This window comes from Haematobia irritans, chromosome 5 (genome assembly GCF_050003625.1).
Source record: "Haematobia irritans isolate KBUSLIRL chromosome 5, ASM5000362v1, whole genome shotgun sequence".
Classification (NCBI taxonomy): domain Eukaryota; kingdom Metazoa; phylum Arthropoda; class Insecta; order Diptera; family Muscidae; genus Haematobia; species Haematobia irritans.
The window spans coordinates 10,827,156-10,850,604 of record NC_134401.1 but is presented as its reverse complement, the minus strand read 5'-3'; the positions used below and the strand labels follow the sequence as shown (position 1 = coordinate 10,850,604).

The 23,449-nt window shown below is 28.8% G+C and overlaps 1 protein-coding gene across 3 annotated transcripts in view; it reads left to right on the top strand.

Annotated features, from left to right (window-relative positions):
- The window catches only part of LOC142237749 (uncharacterized), a 56,802-nt gene extending 35,685 nt beyond the window's left edge, over positions 1-21,117 (top strand). For 2 of the 3 annotated variants that reach the window (XM_075309143.1, XM_075309142.1), the window contains 3 exons: positions 14,755-14,937; positions 15,502-15,692; positions 19,755-21,117. In XM_075309143.1, the coding sequence (XP_075165258.1) occupies positions 14,755-14,937; positions 15,502-15,692; positions 19,755-20,051 (671 nt within the window). In that variant the 3' untranslated portion in view covers positions 20,052-21,117. Of the gene's footprint in view, positions 1-12,449; positions 12,597-14,754; positions 14,938-15,501; positions 15,693-19,754 lie in introns of those variants that run through there. The other variant, XM_075309144.1, reaches the window with a different exon arrangement.
- The last annotated feature ends 2,332 nt before the right edge of the window (positions 21,118-23,449 follow it).

Below are 23,449 nucleotides of genomic sequence, written 5' to 3'. Positions count from 1 at the left end.
GGTTCGAAGCACACACGAAGAATTCAAACTTATATGAAAACTATAAAGTAATAGCATTCATAAAATCAAAACCAATATTTAGGATCAATTCGTTTTTAGTTATAAATGTAACCAGTTGCTTAAAATAATAGTTTTAAGGCTCAGGAAAATTTCAAAATTTGTTTATAATATCAATTTTGTAAAAAAATAATCTATAATGTAGAGATTCTTTTATTTAAGAATAATTGTATGATCCCAAAAGAAACCTTTTTCCACAAAGATACATTTTGATACATAGCAAAATGTCTTATTTCTGAGAATATACAATTGGTAGAATTTGGAAAACGCTTTGCAAATAATTAAAGCAATTCGTATTTCTTAATAAAGTTAGCACTTTTTCCAATTCAATGCAGTGGAAACAAAAAAGATATCGTCGTTATTCATGCAAAATGGATAATTTTTTTAATTACATGTTTTATTTTTAATTTTATTAAAATAAAAAAATTGCATTAGAACTTAGGTAGCCAGGACCTTGGCCTAAAATATGGATCATTGACAATTTCTGTATTCCCAATTTATAGGATTTTCAGTTCAAATGGAACCTTCTACATTTCAAATAAAATCCTTTTTCAAACAAAACGAAACCATTTGCAAATCAATTGAAAAATACTTATTTAATCGTAATTCTTAAAATGTTTAATAAAAATTTTATATTGAAAGTAAATAAAAGAAATAATAATTTTCTTTTATTTTTTCACTATAATTTTATGTGAAAAATAAATAAATCGCTATTGATCAACATTAAATTTGAATTCAATACGATACGCTTCAATTATTTGTGGGTATGTAATTTATGCAAGACCCGGTATGAGAGAGGAGAACATTTATTCCCCTCAGGTTTAAAGGTATGTACACGGTTATGTCTAGAACGAAAACCAAAAAAAAAAAAAAAAACACATAACAGAAAGAAGGTTGCCCTTGAATAAATGAACATGACATCATCACACGAGAGTCAGGCAGCAAGCCAGTCAGCTAGCCATCCATCCAGCCAGCCAACCAGCCAAGTAGTTAGTCAGTCAGTGAGTTGAATACCACCAAGCTACACTCTAAGAACGTAAAAAAATACGTAAAGCGTAAAAGTTGTATAGAACAATGCCGACAGAGACCTACCTAACCGAACGACCGACCACAAACCGAATACGAATTTTACACGAGATACACATCTGACATTTTTTCCAAATTGTTCTCCGATGCCAGGAGTAGGAGAATTACCGACAACAACAACAACAGCTCATCGAATAATTGCAACCGACTATGAATTACTACGACGTAGTAGAAACCAGCTTTACCATATTGCAATAAGAATATGAATTTTGTTTGAATTACAGTAATGTTCATATATTAAGCATAAGTTGACATTTTAGCTCATAGTTTGGATAGAAGCCAAGTAATATGCAGTTTTGTTATGTAAATAGAATTTATAAATTTTTGAATAAGGGCCAAGAATTGCCGCAGAATTGCGTGTTATTGAAAAAAAAATTATGTATAATTTTTGTTTTGGATTTTTTTTTATATATAATTATGGCAAAGTAATGGAAAAATGCCAGGACTTTGTTAAATGAATCAAAGATGAGGGCAATTTAACAATTGGAATAAATGATTTGGATGTAGTGAAGGGGGAGTGAAGGGAGCTACTTATTGATGGGATTATCTATGGGATTTGTTTACACAGAAAGAAGAGTTTTTCTTAGGAACAAAATTTTAGACAAGCAAAGATTTCTTTTGCCGCTAAAAAAATTTTGATGCTAAAAAAAATATCAAACACAATCGTTGAATCTTTGTCGAATCTGGGTTTATAAGGACCAATTGAGGTCTTTATGTTCTCGTCTAAGAGCACAAACAATCGAATCAAATAACTACTTTCAGATGATTTAAGGTCTATATTCTACAGAATTTTACACCCATTTGCTCGATTGATCATGAAAAGTAAGATCGAAAATTTTTGTAGTTTGTGATACCTTCGATGATAAAAACAATTTGTGGCATTTCAATAAAATTCGTGAATTCCTATTGTCCTGGACTATTATGACCGCAACATATATTCTAAGTGAGCCAGAAATATCAGGCTGCCACTATACCTAATCTAACCTAACATATGTTCGTAGTAGGTGGGAACAGTAGGAATCTAGTCTATTTATTTAGAGGTCCCATTATTCGCCAACGTCAACAACTAGAACCTCTACACTGAAAAAACAGTGAACCCTCCAGGAAAGAAAATTTTAGTTAGTTTTAGAAAAAATATATTAGTTTTAGAAAATTTTAACTAAATTGTATTAGAAACGCAGATGTCACGCTGACTTCACAAAACTAAGTAAATAATTTTCGATAAATTCAAGAAAATTTATTAGACATAATTAATTACACATAGACATAATTAATTTTTTTCACTTGTTAAAGAAAATTTCGACGTTTGAAGGTTAGGTGGCAGCCCGATGTATCAGGCTCACTTAGACTATTCAGTCCATTGTGATGCCACATTGGTGAAGTTTGAAGGAAAAAATTGGAATTAAAAATTGCAAAAATGTTTTTAGTACCATACGAAGTTCATGATGGGATAATTACTGGTAAAATTTACAAATTTTAAAAAAAATTCTGAACTATTTTGTGGGAGACCCGAATTTAGTTAATCTTTATGCTTCATTGGTGTATAATTTTTTCCTCTATTTTTTTAACTAACGTACCCAAAAAAATTATTAACGTGATGGAAACTTTCTTAAAACGTAAAAATTCCATGAATTTAAATTGAATTAAATCATCTTTAGTGAAATGTAAGGTTCACTTTTTTTTTGAGTGTAAGAAATGGTTTTTAAATTAAAGATATTTGATAACTATTTTCTATATATTGTATGCCTTTTGAATATTTACTAGTTTTTTACATTTTTTTTAATTCCTACTGTCTCTTTTTACTATTCATAGTAGGTGGGAACAGTAGGAATCTGAGCTATTTATTTTGAGGTCCCATTATGTGTCAGGGCCTATAACTAGAATTTTCAAATTGAAGATATATGATAACAATTTATTATTAAATTTATTGTATATGGTATAAAGTTTAATTTAAAAATTTTTAATTCCTACTATCCCTTTTTACTTGGTAGAGGGGAACAGTAGGAATTTTTTTATTTTATATTTTTGTCATTTCATGTGTGCACCCATGAAATAGATCAAAATACTTCAGATGACAAGTGATTATTCTTTCATTATCAAGACAGGAGATATATAAATCAATTCTTGTAAAGTTATATTTAGTATTTTTTGTGAACATAGAGAACAGAAATTAGTGTTCCAAATTCAAAGTACAAAATTTAACCCTCTAAAGCCCAATACCGCCTTTAGGCGGGATTCATTTAATAAGAAAGCTTTTAGTAAAACACACCTTAAGACAACAAAAATGGGTAAAATGGAAAGAAAACTTAGTTTAAACTGTTCAAGAGGCTTTGCAGCATATATTTAATTTTACCGTATAAATGTTTATTATTTAGTTTTCTTGCATTTGTGTCGTTAACATTGAAAATTTAATCAGCTGGCAAAAAAAATTGAGGCATTAGAGGGTTAAAATGTAATAAGTTTTTGGTATAGCAGTTTTTTTTATAATAAGACGAATTTGCAAGCATATCCGATCATATATAGTTTGACTGAATATCCCAGCAAATACAGCGTCGCCAAAAAAAGTAGTGAAATTCTTCTTTTCAGATCCGGAAGTGGTGCAAAATTGGCGCAGAAGCGATGCATTTAATATGGGCTTGTCATAGAACGAATGTTTACTATTTCAACAGCCGTTGCACTGAACTTGCATCACTTCTTAAGGTATCATCAGAATTCAGTGAATTACAAAATTTTGTGATTTTTTGTCAAATAAGTAACTTTTATAATTTTTGTTGTATCCTAAGCTGGTCTGAAACCGTTGGCCTCAAATATTTGCGAAAATTCGTAATTTCTCTAGATTGAATTCAGCTTTTTTTCGACAAAATTTTAAAAATTAGTGCAATTTTATTAATTCTTACTCTATTTGAAACAAAAACGTCAAAATTACCCATTAAAATATGAAAAAGTGAGTTTTAAAAAATTTAATCAACAGAACTTCCTGCAAGTTAATATTAGGAACATATTTGGGAGAACATTTTTGGAAGTGCTTTTAAAGTCGTGCCTTTAGAAAAACTTCCAAAAATTTTTTGCTAGGTAGTAATAGGTGGGAACAGTAGGAATTTCTAATTTTATATTTTTGTCCTTTTATGCGTGCACTCATAAGAGAGATAAAAATAATTCAGATGACAATACTTTATTCTTTTATAATTAACACAGGAGGTATTTAAAACAATTCGTATAATGTTATGGTGAGCAATTTTATACGTACGTAGCTATGTTTAATACTTTCCATTGAATATATGGTGCACACACAAATTAGTTTCCCAAATTCAGGGATTAAATTTAAAATGTAATAATTTTTTGAATCAAAGAAGAGAGCAATTTAATAATTAATGTGAATGACTTGAATGTAGACTAAAGGGGAGTGAAGTGAGCTACTTAATAAATATATTGGATCTATGGGATTAGTAATAGGTGGGAACAGTAGGAATTTCTAATTTTATATTTTTGTCCTTTTATGTGTGCACTCATAAGAGAGATAAAAATAATTCAGATGACAATACTTTATTCTTTTATTATTAATACAGGAGGTATTTAAAACAATTCGTATAATGTTATGGTGAGTAATTTTATACGTACGTAGCTATGTTTAATACTTTCCTATGAATATATTGTGCACACACAAAAGAGTTTCTCAAATTCAGGGATTAAATTTAAAATGTAATATTTTTTTGTTTTAGCAGAGTAAAAGTCAATTCGATTGGTTTTGAAAAAAAGGATTTTTTTAAAAATATGAATTTGCCAGTACATATGATCATATAAAGTTTGACTTAATATATTTGGCACACACGAAGAAGTTTCCAAAATCCAGTAAGCCGGTTTAAAATTCAATAATATTTTGTCAGATTAGTGTTAAGATCAATTCGCTTGTTCTTGTAAAACAAGGATTATTATATAGAAAATTGATTTAGAATGATTTTGGGAGAAATCTTTGATTTTCATAATTCTCGTTTTATTTTAAAATAACAATATTTATTGAATATCATTATTTATTTTTTCTATGTGTTTTAATTTTCAATAAATATAGTAAAATTTACCCTAATAAATATAAGATAAAGTCATTGTAAAGCATGATTTTAGCTATAGGAAAACTCACTTTCTAAACCCCTTTTCGTGTTAAATGCCATTTCTAGGGTAATCATGAATATTCCATGAGCATAAATCGAGATTACAATTTTTGCCTTACATCATACTGGTTTGTAACTCATTTCATTTTCTGCAAAAATATTCCCCTTTTTTATAACAAAAAAACAGCCACGATAAGAAGCCATTTCTTGGCATAATCATGTTTATGTTTTTGGTATTCGTCTCTAAACTTGTTTTCAAATTCAAGTTTTTTTTTCACTCACAATGATTTTGTTCTTTGGAGTTCTCGACTTCTCAAATTTCATAGTCGATATGTATATGTGACAGTAGGGGGAAAGACATGGGCGTAGAGGAAGAAGGAGGAAGGGAAGTAAAAAATATATTTGATCCACAATTTTTTTCTTTGTTGACTTATTGATGATTTTTCTTTATGAGTTCAACTTTAACTGAATATTTAGAAACATTTTTTTTTCGTACGCCTCTGTTTTTTAGATTTTTCAATTTTTACCCAGTCTGTAACACCTTTAACGCCTTCATTGTTGTTGATCAATGTTCATGCCAAGAGCCAAAGGAAAAAGCTCATAGAAAAAAAAAAAACTTTAAAAAGAGTCACATACAAACAATTTTAACTACCTCCAGAAGGCGATGACTACCAATGATAATGAACATCATTTAATGATGATCATTATTCAAAATGTATTAAATCCAGAGTTGAATGCCTCAACACTTTTTCACTTATGTTTGTGGGTTTATTCGTCTTGTTTTGTTCAGTTTTCTTTTTTTTCAATTCAAAGCCGGTTTTTTTCTTCTGGTCTCAAATTCTTTTGGCTCGTTTTATTATTGTTATTATTAGCGTAATAGTTATATATAGTTAGTTGTTGTTTTTTTTTTTTTTGGTACAAAAAAAGTGTTCATATAACAAAATAAAGGAGATTTGTTTTTGTGGCAATATTGTATTTTAGTTTGATTGATAGTTGTTGTTAAATTGCCAACTTTTTGCGGTTTTTCTAGAATAATACCATTGTGGTTTCTTCTACCATATTCTTGTAATAAGAAACTATGCAAAAAAGGAGAACAAGAAAATAAGGTCTTATTATATACAAAAAAAATATATATAAGAACACTTTTGGATACATATAAATAAATAAGCACATTTTCTTTTTGTGGAGTTTCTAAGATATTTTTAATTAGAAAAATAATTTACTGATGAGAATTCCTTTGATCTATCTCTCGATCTCATAGCAAGTAATATTTTATGCTATTCTTCTTTCTACTAAACTACCATGCATTAGCTGAAAATGTATTTGAAAGTTTTTTTTTATTATTTTAAAATTAAAATAATTTTCTCTTTTTTTGATTTTGCCAGTGAATTATAGTTGAATTTACCAAAAAAAAAAAATACCCTTGAAATGTTCCACATGCAACCCATCTGCTATCCATTTTTATACCCTCCACCATAGGATGGGGGTATATTAACTTTGTCATTCCGTTTGTAACACATCGAAATATTGCTCTAAGACCCCATAAATTATATATATTCTGGGTCGTGGTGAAATTCTGAGTCGATCTGAGCATCGCCGTCCGTCCGTCCGTCTGTTGAAATCACACTAACTTCCAAACGAAACAAGCTATCGACTTGAAACTTGGCACAAGTAGTTGTTATTGATGTTGGTCGGATGGTATTGCAAATGGGCCATATCGGTCCACTATTACGTATAGCCCCCATATAAACGGACCCCTAAATTTAATTTGTGGACCTCTAAGAAAAGCAAATTTCATCCGATCCGGCTGAAATTTGGTACATGGTGTCAGCATATGCTCTCTAACAACCATACAAAAATTGGTCCACATCGGTCCATAATTACCCAGCAAAAAAATTTGGAAGTTCTTCTAAAGGCACGACTTTAAAAACACTTCCAAAAATGTCCTCCCAAAGGTGTTCCTCATTTTAACAACACACGAAGTTCTTTTAATTCAATTCTTTATAGCTCTCGTTTTTACATAGTTTGAATGGGTAATTTTAACTTTTGCTTTCAAATTGGCTAAATCGGACTAAGAATTAATAATATAGTAAAAATTATTAGAATTTTGTTGAAAAAAAAAATGTTAAATCCATTGTAGAAAAATTGCGAATGTTTGGAAATATTTGAGGTCAAACGTTTCAGACAAGCGTTAGGATGTATCAAAAATTATAAATAAAATTTAAAAAATATTTTTTTTTGGCAAAATATTACAAAATTTTTAATTTCACTGAATTCGGGTCAAACCTTAAGAAGTGATTCAAATTCAGTGCAACATCTGTGCAATGGTTAGCATGCCCGCCTTGCATACACAAGGTCGTGGGTTCGATTCCTGCTACGACCGAACACCAAAAAGTTTTTCAGCGGTGGATTATCCCACCTCAGTAATACTGGTGACATTTCTGAGGGTTTCAAAGCTTCTCTAAGTGGTTTCACTGGAATGTGGAACGCCGTTCGGACTCGGCTATAAAAAGGAGGTCCCTTGTCATTGAGCTTAACATGGAATCGGGCAGCACTCAGTGATAAGAGAGAAGTTCACCACTGTGGTATCACAATGGACTGAATAGTCTAAGTGAGCCTGATACATCGGGCTGCCACATAACCTAACCTAACCTAACATCTGTTAAAATGGTGGACATTCATCCTGTGACAAGCCCATGTCAAACTCATCGCTTCTGCGGCAATTTTGAACCACTTCCGGATCCAAAACGAATATTTTCACTACTTTTTTGGCGACGCTTTTTTTGCTGGGTATATATAGCCCCCATATAAACCTATCCCCAGATTTGGCTTGCGGAGCCTCTAAGAGAGACAATTTTAATTTCATCCGATCCGGCTGAAATTTGGTACATGGTGTTAGTATATGGACTCTAATGACCATGCAAAAATTGGTCCACATCGGTCCATAATTTTATATAACCCCCATAAAAACCGATTCCCAGATTTGGCTTGCGGAGCCTCTAAGAGCGACAAATTTCATCCGGTCCGTCTGAAATTTGGTATATGGTGTTAGTATATGGTCTCTAATAACCATGCAAAAATTGGTCCACATCGGTCCATAATTATATATAGCCCCCATATAAACCGATCCCCAGATTTGGCTTTCGGAGCCTCTAAGAGAAGCAAATTTCATCCGATCCGGCTGAAATTTGGTACATGGTGTTAGTATATAGTCTCTAACATCTGAGCAAAAATTGGTCCACATCGGTCAATAATTATATATAGCCCCCATATAAACGAACACCCAAATTTGGCTTGTAGACCCTCTAAGAGAAGCAAATTTCATCCGATCCGGTTGAAATTTGGTACATGGTGTTAGTATATGGTCTCTAACGACCATGCAAAAATTGGTCCACATCGGTCCATAATTATATATAGCCTCCATATAAACCGATCCCCAGATTTGGCTTGCGGAGCCTCTAAGAGAGACAAATTTCATCCGGCCCGGCTGAAATTTGGTACATGGTGTCAGTATATGGTCTCTAATGACCATACAAAAATTGGTCGAAATCGGTCCATAATTATACATAGCTCCCATATAAACCGATCCCCAGATTTGACCTCCGGAGCCCTTGGAAGAGCAAAATTCATCCGATTCGGTTGAAATTTGGTACATTGTGCTAGTATATGGCCGTTAACAACCATGTCTAACTAGGTCCATATCGGTCTATAGCTATATATAGCCCTCAGATAAATCGATCCCCAATCACACAAAAATTGGTCCATATCAAGTTCATAATTGTATATAGCCCCCATATAAGGGACCCCTATATTTCAATTCTGGCTCTCTACGTACCGTGCAAAAGTCCATATCGATTCGTAATTATTTGAAGACTTAACTATACATACCTTTTTTGTGTAATATATACCACTTATGGACTAACTCACAATTTAGAAAACGATGTTAAGAAGTTTTAAGATACCACAAACCAAGTAATTCGATTGTGGATGACAGTCTTTCGTAGAAGTTTCTACGCAATCCATGGTGGAGGATACATAAGATTCGGCCTGGCCGAACTTACGGCCGTATATACATGTTTTTTTATTTTTTTTGATTTTGCCAGTGAATTATAGTTGAATTTACCAAAAAAAAAATACCCTTGAAATGTTCCACATGCAACCCATCTACTATCCATTTTTAAGCTTAAAATTAATGATTTTCAGCTGTATTTCAATTAATTTATATCTCATCAAAAAAAATGTATTACGTTTGTTCTTAAGTAAAATGTAGACGAATGCATACGAATAAATTAAAAATGCTTAGGGAAATGGGGAGAATTTTTTTCTAAAAATAGATAAATACTTGGTATCGTAAAAATTTAAAATTTATTGTAGATGGAGGAGAGACAACGCTGTTCAATAAATATTTATTTGTATTGCTTCAAATAATTAGCTAAGAAAATATTTATTCTAATGCGAAATGTCAGAGATATCAACTTACTAAAAATGGCAAATAAAAATTTTTAACAAAAGAGCAAAATCGTAGAGGAAATTAATCTTTTACTGGTTATCGGAGATGGGAAAGTAAATAATATATAATTTGAAACAGATTGATTCATATTCAACATGTATCACTTGTATGTATTCAGAGATATTTCTAATAATAAAATTTAATAAATTGTATATTAATGCCACCGTGGTGCAATGGTTAGCATGCCTGCCTTGCATACACAAGGTCGTGGGTTCGATTCCTGCTTCGACCAAACACAAAAAAGTTATTCAGCGGTGGATTATCCCATCTCAGTAATGCTGGTGACATTTCTGAGTGTTTCAAAGCTTCTCTAAATGGTTTCACTGCAATGGGGAACGCCGTTCGGACTCGGCTATAAAAGGAGGTCCCTTGTCGTTGAGCCTAACATGGAATCGGCAACACTCAGTGATAAGAGAGAAGTTCACCAATGTGGTATCACAATGGACTGAATAGTCTAAGTGAGCCTGATACATCGGGCTGCCAACCTAATCTAGCTTAAATATACTGGTGTTTGTTTGCACACAAAAGCTATATATAGATCTCAGAATAGCTACGGCTTAGTACATCGTTTGGTGTTTTTTATTTATTCCATATTAATTCTAAAGTAATTGATATAACTTGGTTAATAATATAATAGTAGTCATACGCACCATATCACCATGGACTTAGATGTGTTTCTCTATGAAAGTTTGCAAAACTTAGATTTGCCCTAGGATATAGGAAATTGGTGCACACACTGTGAACATTAAAAAGATTAAAAAATATAGGACTTCAGGAAATGCTAAAAGATCACCATCTTAGTTACTCAAGTAAATATTTCATATTAATTAATATTGCATTTAAATTTAGAAATTCACAATTATTGTTATTAATTAGTGTTACTAATACCACCTACGGTCCTTATGTTGAGTTAATTAATATTCATCATATGATGTGACAGGTGATATACGTTTTTCGTATACTTTTCGATTTCAGATTTAGCTCATTGTCGGAATTATTTTGTAATTTTTACCTTCTTGAAATTTTAATTTTATTTTTGACAATGAAAATAACGTAAACAAATTTGCACACATCAGCAGGTTTTATGCCTTCTAAAAGATCATCATCTTACTAAATTAGTTATTCAAGTAAATATTTCATATTAATTAATATGGGATTTAAATTAAGAAATTCATAATTATTGTCATTAATTAGTGTTACTAATACTACCTACGGTCCTTATGTTGAGTTAATTAATATTCATCATATGATGTGACAGGTGATATACGTTTTTCGTATTCTTTTCGATTCCAGATTTAGCTCATTGTCGGAATTATTTTGTAATTTTTACCTTCTTGAAATTGTAATTTTATTTTTGACAATGAAAATAACTTAAAAAATTTTGCACACATAAGCAGGTCTTATGCCTTCTAAAAGATCACTATCTTACTAAATTAGTTATTCAAGTAAATATTTCATATTAATTAATATGGGATTTAAATTAAGAAATTCATAATTATTGTCAATAATTAATGTTACTCATACCATCTATGGTCCCTATATTGAGTTAATTAATATTCATCATATGATGTGATAGGTGATATACGTTTTTCGTATTCTTTTCGATTCTATATTTAGCTCATTGTCGAAATTATTTTGTAATTTTTACCTTCTTGAAATTGTAATTGTATTTTTGACAATGAAAATAACTTAAAAAAATTTGCACACATCAGCAGGTGTTATGCCTTCTAAAAGATCACCATCTTACTAAATTAGTTATTCAAGTAAATATTTCATATTAATTAATATGGGATTTAAATTAAGAAATTCATAATTATTGCCAATAATTAATGTTACTAATACCACCTATGGTCCTTATATTGAGTTAATTAATATTCATCATAAGACCCAGTGTGCTATTTATTTTTATATCTAATATGTTTTGCTAGGATTATTATCTACAAAAAATACAATTTCTACATTTTCTAATTCTTACCATCCTTAATGTATAATTCGTAATTCTCTTGGGAAACAGTTTAAATTAAATTTGTTGATTATCATGCAATTGTGGATATTTTATGTCATTGCAAAAATTGAATAAACCCTTGATTGTTTTTAATGAATGAATGAAATCATCTGAGAAGTGTATATAATTTTTTGTTATATAATAGAATTTTGTTCATTTATTTTTGAATCGATGACACTCTACATTATGGGACAAATTTATCAAATTTGTTTATATCTATATTTCAACACATATAGAAATAATTATAATTAATGGCAGTTGTTCTTTAAAATTAAAAAAAAGTAAATTATCTGTTGATATTAATTTAAAAAATATTTAAATTTGTTTATCTATTACTCATAGTTTTGGAAGAGAATGGTTTTAGATCCATTAGATAAAATTGTTTTTGTTGTGATTATGTTTTTTATATAAGATTATGATTGCACTTCATTTTTTTTTTAATATTTTTATAATTTTCCTATACAAACAAAAACCTAATTATCTAATGCTTGGCTAGCTGTCTCTAGAGCATGGTGTCATCCATCTGTTGTACAGCTTAACCTATTCATCGCTAGATTTATTTTTTTTCTAGAATTTCATGCATTCCAAATTAGCCTTTTTTTGAGGTATTCCGTTTCTCCATTGTTATTTTGGTATGAGATTTTATTGTGTTTTAATTAGAACGCTGAAATAGGGAGAAGAAAAAAAAACAACAAACTACAATTTCAAGCAATAGTCAAACTAACTGAGGTCGTCGTCAGTTTCCTACGAGCAGTTAGCGAAAGCAGTTGTGTTTTGCAATAACCTTTACGAGAAAACAAGAAAAGAAAGTTAAACAGGAAAATGTTCTCATGTAAGGAAGTAATAGTGAAGTGAAAAATAAAATACTAAATAGTATTTATAATTGATAAAATCTAAGAAAAGTGAAGAAAAACAGCTCCTTTAATCCCATCTAACCTTCTTAAAAACAAGTGGCCTAGCATTTCTAGGTTTTTCTTATGACTCATAAAATATCCTATTGATGAACTCATACTTCAAGGTTATCGTTTTGTTGTTACTGTCATTGCACCAGTGCAAGTGTACTCGATTTGCAAAAAAATGTATGCAGTGTAGATTTACTGTGAGAACATGTAATATGAGAAAAATACTATGCCAATTTGTATGGTTGAATGAACTTTAAAAATAGTATTTTGTGTTAAGAGAATTTATGCAAAAACAAAAAAAAAAATAATACATTTATAACATTCTTCATAGTGGATTATTTAAAATGTTAATTTTCATTAAATATGCAAATCAAGAACAAGTGGATGAGTCAAGCAAACAACAAACTTTCAATAAGAAAACATAAAGATTAAGAAGTGGGACAAAGACGATTTGTTATGGAAAAAATGCAAATGTTAAATTTTTTATTAACAAAAAAAAAAAACTTTCTCAATATAAAAATTATTAAATGTCATTGAGAAATTGTGAAATTAATTGATTTTAGACCTCAAATAAGTGCACACCTGACACCCTTCACAGTTAGGCAAAGGTCTATTGTGTTAGGAATAAATGTTGGGTATTGCCATCTCTAAAACAATTCGTTTGGAAATTTAAATAATAAAATAATTCGTTAAAATACTTATTTATATTATTCATACGACCTAGTGTCCGAAAATATATAATATGATTCACTATTTATTCAAAATGTTGCACACAAAAGAAGTTTTAATATTTTCTTGTTATAGTCGTTCTTTGAAGTAGCATGGAAGTTTTTGAATCACATTATCAATTAGTATGGCTAATAGTTTTAATATGTATCAGACAATTTTTACGTTGAAAAAAGTCAATATATTTTTAATAAGCCAAAATACAAATCAAAAGGATTTTTAACAAGTCAGAGTATGCATATCACACTCTTTCTGCATATTTAGGTTAGGTTTGGTGGCAGCCCGATGTATCAGGCTCACTGAGACTATTCAGTCCATTGGGATACCACATTGGTGAACTTCTCTCTTATCACTGAGTGCTGCCCGATTCCATGTTAAGCTCAATGACAAGGAAACTCCTTTTTATAGCCAAGTCCGAACGGCCTTCCCCATTGCAGTGAAACCACTTAGAGAAGCTTTGAAACCCTCAGAAATGTCAACAGCATTACTGAGGTGGGATAATCCACCGCTGAAAAACTTTTTGGTGTTCGGTCGTAGCAGGAATCGAACCCACGACCTTGTGTATGCAAGGTGGACATGCTAGCCATTGCACCATGGTGGCTCCCTTCTGCATATTTGGTTGATTATTTATAAATTTTGTACAGAAGTATGATTTAAATACATCAAGAATTTTATGGAAAATTTTCAAAAAATATTGTCACATTTATTTATTGGAAATCACATCCAACCGTAAGTGCACACATGCAAAGGACTTTAATATGTTAAAAGAGTATTATGTAGGAATTTAACAATGACATTTGTATAATGCCCAACAATTCGTTTTAATTTTGAATTTGCAGTTTTTTGGATTTTTTGCCATTTTTTATCTATTGTAAATAACGTTCGAATAGAACTGCACACATAAAAAGCACTTAAATATTTAATAAAACAATTATATAGGAATATAATTGTCGTATTTATATAAAGAATATCAATTCAGTTTTTTTGTAGATGGTGAATTTTATATTCGAACTATTAGTATAATGCTGTGTAATTGAATTTGTAGACACTATTTCTATGGCAATTAATTTACGAATGGAACTGCACACATAGGCAAGACTTAAATATGTGAAAAGACCATTAAATACATTTTTATTAACAATATTTGGATAATACACATCAATTCCTATTTTATAGGAAATAACTGTTATAGGAGATTTGGTAACAAACCGAAAACATATGACATTAAGATATAGTTCAAGTCATTTTTTTGGTAATCTTTACGGATGAATCATTTAATAAAACTCTAAGTTATGCATGTATAATGCATCATATCCTTTTCATTTCATTTTTCTAATTATTGTCTTCTTTGTGTATTTCTAGCCTCTCTTAAAAACTTGGGTGACAAGACCGTCAACCTTTTCTCCAAGAAAAAGGAAGAAGTTGAAAAATTGGCCAACGAAAAAGTCAATGATGTCAAAGAAGCTGCCGAAGACCAAGCTAAGAAAGTAGGTGATTCAGTACAAAAAACCAAGAGCGAAGCTGAGAAATTGGCAGCTGATACTGGTGAGTGTGAAATGAAAGAAAAGACAAATATTTAAAGGGCATAAAAATGTATCAACAAAAATTCAAAAAAATTAACGTGAACATTAAATCGTCTTTTAACAAAAATATTAGTTTTTAATTTAAAATATTATTTAACTGAAAATTTCCCATTGTTAAAATAGGAAATTTAAAAATCTTGTAACAAAAGCATTGGTGAGACATATTTAATGACTTGGAAAAAATGTTTAATTTAATTTTTGTGATTTGAGAAAATCAACAAAAATTTATTTTTTTGGTGATTTTGTTTCGGTGAAAAGGTGTAACCCTAAGATTAAATTACTTCTTAGCTATTTATGATTCTGGCCAAATTATAGTGACAACCTAAAAAGATCGCTAATTCATAATACTGTGAGGGATTCTAAATCCAAAAGCTCCAAAAGCACTTTTTATTGCAATCGAAATCACCATTAAAAATACTCTATGCATTTTGCTTTTGTTTTAGAATTCGAACCTATTTTTTGTAACGTTTTTAGTCCTTAAATTTTATTCATACTTGATTCTAATTTTTTTTTTAATTTTTTATAGCTAAGGAAGCCGCCGATTTAGCTGCTGCCGAAGCCAAGAAGGCCGAAAGTGCTGTATCCGATGGTGTTAACAAAGCCAATGCCGCCGTCGATAATACCAAGAACGTCATCAACAACACCACCCAACAAGTTAGCAATGTAGCGGCAAATACCAAACAAATTGCCGCCAATGTGGCTGAAGCTTCAAAAACTGTAAGTCCACGATTACAATAAAATAGCGGTAACGAAATATCGATTTCGTTTTTTTTTAATTTTAAACCCTCATGCATTAACAAATATGCATGGGGGGGGGGGATTTAAGTTATCGAAATAATTAAAAAAAAACACATATGTGTTTTCCTAAAGACGTAATAACTCCAACTATTTCCGGCCCTTTTAGTTCTTCAATTATTAACACTCATACGCAATATTGTACCCCTTCATAACTTTACTAATTGAATTAATATTAATTATACGTTATTTATTCCATAAGAATGAGACTTTATATAGTATATGTAGAGTAAGCTTTTATTTAAAATAGAATCGTATCATTATAAAATCTGGGAGACGCTACAGCCATTTCATTAGCTAGCCCTTAAATCGTAATCATTTATACGCAATGACATCATGGTTGCCACAGTTGGTAGAATTCTACCAATAATGGTAAATTCTTTACTGTTTGGTAGATTGGTAGAATTATTGATGTTTTGGTAGATTTTACCAAATATTCCTCTCTAACTTAGAGGTAATTAAAAAAAATTTATAGAAATAAAATTTTGACAAAATTTTCTATAGAAAAAAATTTTGACACAATTTTCTATAGAAATAAAATTTTGACAACATTTTCTATGGAAAGAAAATGTAGACAAAATTTTGTAAAGAAAGAAAATTTTTACAAAATTTTCTATATAAAGAAAATTTTGACGAAATTTTCTATATAAAGAACATTTTGACAAAATTTTCTAAAGAAAGAAAATTTTGACAAAATATTCTATAGAAATAAAATTTTGACAAAATTTTCTATAGAAACAACATTTTCTAAAGAAAGAAAATTTTGACACAATTTTCTATAGAAATAAAATTTTGACAATATTTTCTAAAGAAATAAAATTTTGACAAATTTTTCTATGGAAAGAAAATGTAGACAAAATTTTGTAAAGAAAGAACATTTTGACAAAATTTTCTAAATAAAGAAAATTTTGACAAAATTTTCTATAGAAATAAAATTTTGACAAAATTTTCTATAGAAACAAAATTTTCTATAGAAATAAAATTTTGACAATATTTTCTATAGAAATAAAATTTTGACAAAATTTTCTATAGAACTAAAATTTTGACAAAATTTGCTATAGAAATAAAATTTTGACAAAATTTTCTATAATAATATCGAAATAATATTTCGACAAAATTTTCTAATGAAATAAAATTTTGACAAAATTTTCTATACCAATAAAATTTTAACAACATTTTCTATAGAAATAAAATTTTGACAAAGTGTTCCATAGAAATAAATTTTGGACAAAATTATCTATAGAAATAAATTTGAGGGAAAATTTTCTATAGAAATCAAATTTTGACAATATTTTTTATAGAAATAAAATTGAGGGGCAATTTTCTATAGAAAAAAATTGAGGGAAAATTTTCTATAGAAATAAAATTTTGACAAAATTTACTATAGAAATAAAATTTTGACAAAATTTTCTATAGAAATAAAATTTTGACAAAATTTTCTACAGAAATAAAATGTTGACAAAATTTTCTATAGAAATAAAATTTTGACATAATTTTCTATAGAAATAAATTTTGGACAAGATTTTCTATAGAAATAAAATTTTGAGAAAAATTTCTATAGAAATAAACTTGAGGGAAAATTTTCTATACAAATCAAATTTTTACAATATTTTTTATAGAAATAAAATTTTGACAAAATTTTCTATAGAAATAAAATTTTGACAAAATTTTCTATAGAAATAAAATTTTGACAAAATTTTCTATAGAAATAAAAATTTGACAAAATTTTCTATAGAAATAAAATTTTGACAAAATTTTCTATAGAAATAAAATGTTGACAAAATTTTCTATAGAAAAAAATTTAGACAAATTTTTCTATAGAAATAAAATTTAGACAAAATTTTCTATAGAAAAAAAAATTTTGACAAAATTTTCTATAGAAATAAAATTTTGACAAAATTTGTTTGTAAAAAAAAAAGTTGGAAAAAATTTCCTATAGAAAAAAAAATTGTATGACAATTTTCTATAAAAATAAAATGTTGACAAAATTTTCTATAAAAACAAAATTTTACAAAATTTTCTAAAGAAAGAAAATTTTGACACAGTTTTCTATAGAAATAAAATTTTGACACAATTTTCAATAGAAATATGATTTTGACACAATTTTTTATAGAAAAAAAATTTTGACAAAATTTTCTGTAGAAATAAAAGTGAGGGAAAATTTTCTATAGAAATAAAGTTTGACAAAATTTTCTATAGAAATAAAATTTTGACAAAATTTTCTATAGAAATAAAATTTTGACAAAATTTTCTATAGAAAGAAAATTTTGACTCAATGTTCTATAGAAATTAAATTTTCTATAGAAATAAAATGTTGACAAAATTTTCTATAAAAATAAAATTTTGACAATATTTTCTATAGAAATCAATTTTTGACAATATTTTTTATAGAAATAAAATTTTATAGAAATAAAATAGAAAATTCTATAGAAATCAAATTTTGACAATATTTGTAGAAACAAAATTTGACAAAATTTTTTATAGAAATAAAATTTTGACAAAATTTTCTATAGAAAGAAAATTTTGACACAATGTTCCATGGAAATTAAATTTTCTATAGAAATAAAATTTTGACACAATTTTCTATAGTAATAAAATTTTGACACAATTTTCTACAGAAATAAAATTTTGACAAAATTTTCGATAGAAATAAAAATTTGACAAAATTTTCTTTAGAAGTAAAATTTTTACACAATTTTCTATAGAAATTAAATTTTGACAAAATTTTCTATAGAAATAAAAATTTGACAAAATTTTCTATAGAAATAAAATTTTGACAAAATTTTCTATAGAAATAAAATTTTGACAAAATTTTCTATAGAAATAAAATGTTGACAAAATTTTCTATAGAAAAAAATTTTGACAAAATTTTCTATAGAAATAAAATTTTGACAAAATTTTCTATAGAAATAAAATTTTGACAAAATTTTCTATAGAAATAAAATTTTGACAACATTTTCTATAGAAATAAAATTTTGACAAAATTTTCTTTAGAAGTAAAATTTTTACACAATTTTCTATAGAAATTAAATTTTGACAAAATTTTCTATAGAAATAAAAATTTGACAAAATTTTCTATAGAAATAAAATTTTGACAAAATTTTCTATAGAAATAAAATTTTAACAAAATTTTCTATAGAAATAAAATTTTGACAAAATTTTCTATAGAAATAAAATTTTGACAAAATTTTCTATAGAAATAAAATGTTGACAAAATTTTCTATAGAAAAAAATTTTGACAAAATTTTCTATAGAAATAAAATTTTGACAAAATTTTCTATAGAAATAAAATTTTAACAAAATTTTCTATAGAAATAAAATTTTGACAACATTTTCTATAGAAATAAAATTTTGACAAAATTTTCTATAGAAATAAAATTTTGACAAAATTTTCTATAGAAATAAAATTTTGACAAAATTTCCTATAGAAATAAAATTTCGACAAAATTTTCTATAGAAATAAAATTTTGACAACATTTTCTATAGAAATAAAATTTTGACACAATTTTCTATAGAAATAAAATTTGGACAATCTTGATATAGGGTGTGCTTTTATTTACAATCGAATCGGCTCATGTAAATATTTTGAGGAATCTCTTTTTTGTCAAACTACAGCTATTTCATTAACTAGTCCTTCAATCGTTATCACATACGATCCTTCAATTGTTTTACTTACCGAATTAATATCAATTATACGTTATATATTGTATATGAATGAATCGGTTTTTAGCATGTATGGAGTAAGCTTTTATATCAAATAAAATCGCTTCATACTTCAAGAAGCTCTAATTGTCATTTTAAAGCTATTTCATTAGCTAGCCCTCCAATCATTATCACTCATAGGCAATAGGGTACACCATTGTTTTAATAATTGAATTAATATCAATTATACGTCTTATTTCAAATCGAATTGAAAAATTATTCAAAATTACTCATACGTCTTGATTTAAATTTATTAACTCTATTTTATTTTGCTCTTTCCAGGCTGCTGCTAATGCTGTTGATCAAACCAAAAAGGCTGCCAATGATGCCATCAACAAATCCGTTAAGGCTGCCGAACAAGTGGTCGATGATAAAATGAAACAAGCCGAACATACTGTCGATGAAGGTATCAAGGTTGCCAATCAGGCTGTTGACAAAAAGATTTCCGAAGCCAACCAATATGTTGATCAAAAGAGAGTAGATTTGGAAAAGACTTTGCATGACACAGCTCAATCTGGTCACGATATGGCTGCACAACAAGCTGCTGGTTTAATGGGCAAATTGAATCTAGCCAAGTAAATTGAACTAATCACCCCTAGATTAGAATAACTACCCTGAATTAAAATTACAACAAAAACACAACAGATTTGAAATTCAACGATACTGTGGGCTAGAAATTATAGCAACACACACATACCTATCCACAAACCTGCAACCAACAACAACAACTAAATGGAATTTTAAAATAAATTAAACTAAAGCATAAAAAATATCAAACAGAAAACTAGAATGTTGCTTTTTTGAAGAAAAACAAATCCATAAAACAGCTGCTGCAAAAAACTGAATTTGAATGTGCCGTGCCAGTTTTGTGATTTGAAATACCTGGTCTATCAATTAACTCCCTTAGACTTATCTAATACCAAATGTATTAGAAAAGATTTTTTGAGAAAATTAATTCTTATTGTTTTATATAAAAATTTTCTTATTTTTTTTCTATACATATATTTAGAAAGAAAGCATTTCAAAGTATTGAGAGAGAAAAAAAACGAATGCTATAAAAACAAGTTAACAAGAGGCCTATATGTACCGGATGAAAATTAAATGCAAATTCGCTTTTGTAGTTAAAAAAAGAAAAAGAAATTTATAAAATAAATACAAAAGTAAATATTTTAAAATTATATTAATAAACTGAGTATATATAAATAAATAAGATTCTATATATACATATTTTTTGTAATCTTTTTTTTTATATATATAATTTTTTTTTGGATAATAGTCTTTTTTGTGCCTAACTACTCAATCTGTAATGAATTTATTTTTCTGTATTTTTTTCTTTTTTGTAAGTCCAGGAGTCTTTTTATTGCTAAGAAAATTTAATTGTTTTTAAAAACTCCCTTGTTTTTTCCCATTTTTTTTGTTCATTTCGAATATTTTTATATATACATATTTTTTTTCATCGCCCTTCTCTTTGATTTCCAAACATAAAGGGAGTGAAATCTCCTGTAATGATATTAGATTTTTAATTTATTTTGTATTATAAAATAAAATAGTGTTTTTTCATTTTTTTAATAAATCATATTAATGTAATTTCTAATAAAAAACACGTAAAATTAAAAATAAAATAAAAAGTAAAAAAAATCAAAAATATTTTTTGTTTCTTTTAAGAGGCTAACTAGATGAGGTAAACAAAAATATAATTGTTTAATTATTTTTTATAGAAATAAAAAAAAAAACAAGTATATTCGGCCAGGCCAAAGATTATGTACCCTCCACCATGGATTGCGTAGAAACTTCTACTGAAGACTGTCATCCACAATCGAATTACTTGGGTTGCGGTAACTTTTGCCGATGACAAGGTATCTTAAAACTTCCTAATACCGTAATATATACCACGTAGTCCATACGTGGTATATATTAAACTTAAAATGGCCTTTTAAATACGTATATAATTAAGTTTGACAAAATTTTCTATAGGAATAAAATTTTGACAAAATAAAATTTTGACAACATTTTCTTAGAAAAAAAATTTGGACAAAATTTTCTATAGAAATACGATTTTAACAAAATTTTCTATAGAAATAACATTTTGACAAAATTTTCTATAGAAACAAAATTTTTACAAAATTTTGAAAAGATTTAAAATTTTGACAACATTCTCTATAGAATTAAAATTTTGACAAGATTTTCTACAGAAATAAAATTTTGCCAACATTTTCTATAGAAATAAAATTTGACAAAATTTTCTATAGGAATAAAATTTCGACAAAATTTTCTATAGAAATAAAATTTTGACAACATTTTCTATAGAAATAAAATTTTGGTAGATTATTTTTGCTCGAGTGGCAAGCATGATTATGAACGATATGGACCAATTTTGGTGTGATTGGGGATCGGCTATATATAACTATAGACCGATATGGACCAATTTTGGCATGGTTATTAGCGGCCATATATTAACACCACGTTGCAAATTTCAACTGGATCGGATGAATTTTGCTCGTCCAAGGGCTCCGGAGTTCAAATCTGGGGATCGGTTTATATAGGGGCTATATATAATTATGGACTGATATGGACCAATTTTTGTATGGTTCTTAGAGACTATATCAAATCTGGGAATCGGTTTATATGGGGTTTATATATAATTATGGACCGATATGGACCAATTTTTGCATGGTTGTTAGAGACCATATACTAACACCATGTACCAAATTTCAGCCGGATCGGATGAAATTTGCTTCTCTTTGAGGCTCCGCAAGCCAAATCTGGGGATCGGTTTATATGGGACCTATATATAATTATGGACCGATGTGGACCAATTTTTGCATGGTTGTTAGAGACCACATTCTAACACCATGTACCAAATTTCAGGCGGATCGGATGAAATTTGCTTCTCTTAGAGCAATCGCAAACCAAATTTGGGGTCCGTTTATATGGGGGCTATACGTAAAAGTGGACCGATATGGACCAATTTTTGCGTGGTTGTTCGAGACCATATACTAACACCATGTACCAAATTTCAGGCGGATCGGATGAAATTTGCTTCTCTTAGAGCAATCGCAAGCCAAATTTGGGGGTCCGTTTATATGGGGGCTATACGTAAAAGTGGACCTATATGGCCCATTTGCAATACCATCTTACCTACATCAACAACAACTACTTGTGCCAAGATTCAAGTCGATAGCTTGTTTCGTTCGGAAGTTAGCGTGATTTCAACAGACGGACGGACGGACATGCTCAGATCGACTCAGAATTTCACCACGACCCAGAATATATGTACTTTATGGGGTCTTAGAGCAATATTTCGATGTGTTACAAACGGAATGACAAAGTTAATATACCCCCATCCTATGGTGGAGGGTATAAAAATATTATAACCTAGAAAAAGCTAAAGTAGGCCCGAACCCAAAATGTGTCCCATTAAATTTGTATGGCAGCTTATAACAACCCCAGTCGTATATTTCTGAAAATTTCTGGAGAACGATTAATATACCTAGTATATCCTGATATAGATAATTTCCCATCCTACATGTTCAGATGAGTGTATATCTGACGAAAGATATTTGTGGGAGCTATATCTAAATCTGAACTGATTTCAACCAAATTCGGCACACTTTACGACACTGTTAATTGCACTCCTTGTGCAAATTTTAAAGCAAATTGGTTTTAAATTCTGGCTTCTATAAATCGGACGAAGGATATATATGGAAGCTATATCTAATACTGAACCGATTTCTTCCAAAATCAATAGGGTTCTATTCTGACCCTAACACATACTTGTGACAAATTTGAAGTCGATTGGGCTAAAATTGCGACCAAGACTTCGATCACCAAAATGAATTCACAGACAGACGGACGACGGAGAGGCGGTCATGGCTAGATCGATTCAAGGGCCGGCCGTGAGCAATATTACCAAAGACACCATATGTCTATTTCGTCTCCTTCTGGGTGTTGTAAATATATGCAATGGTTGCATGCCC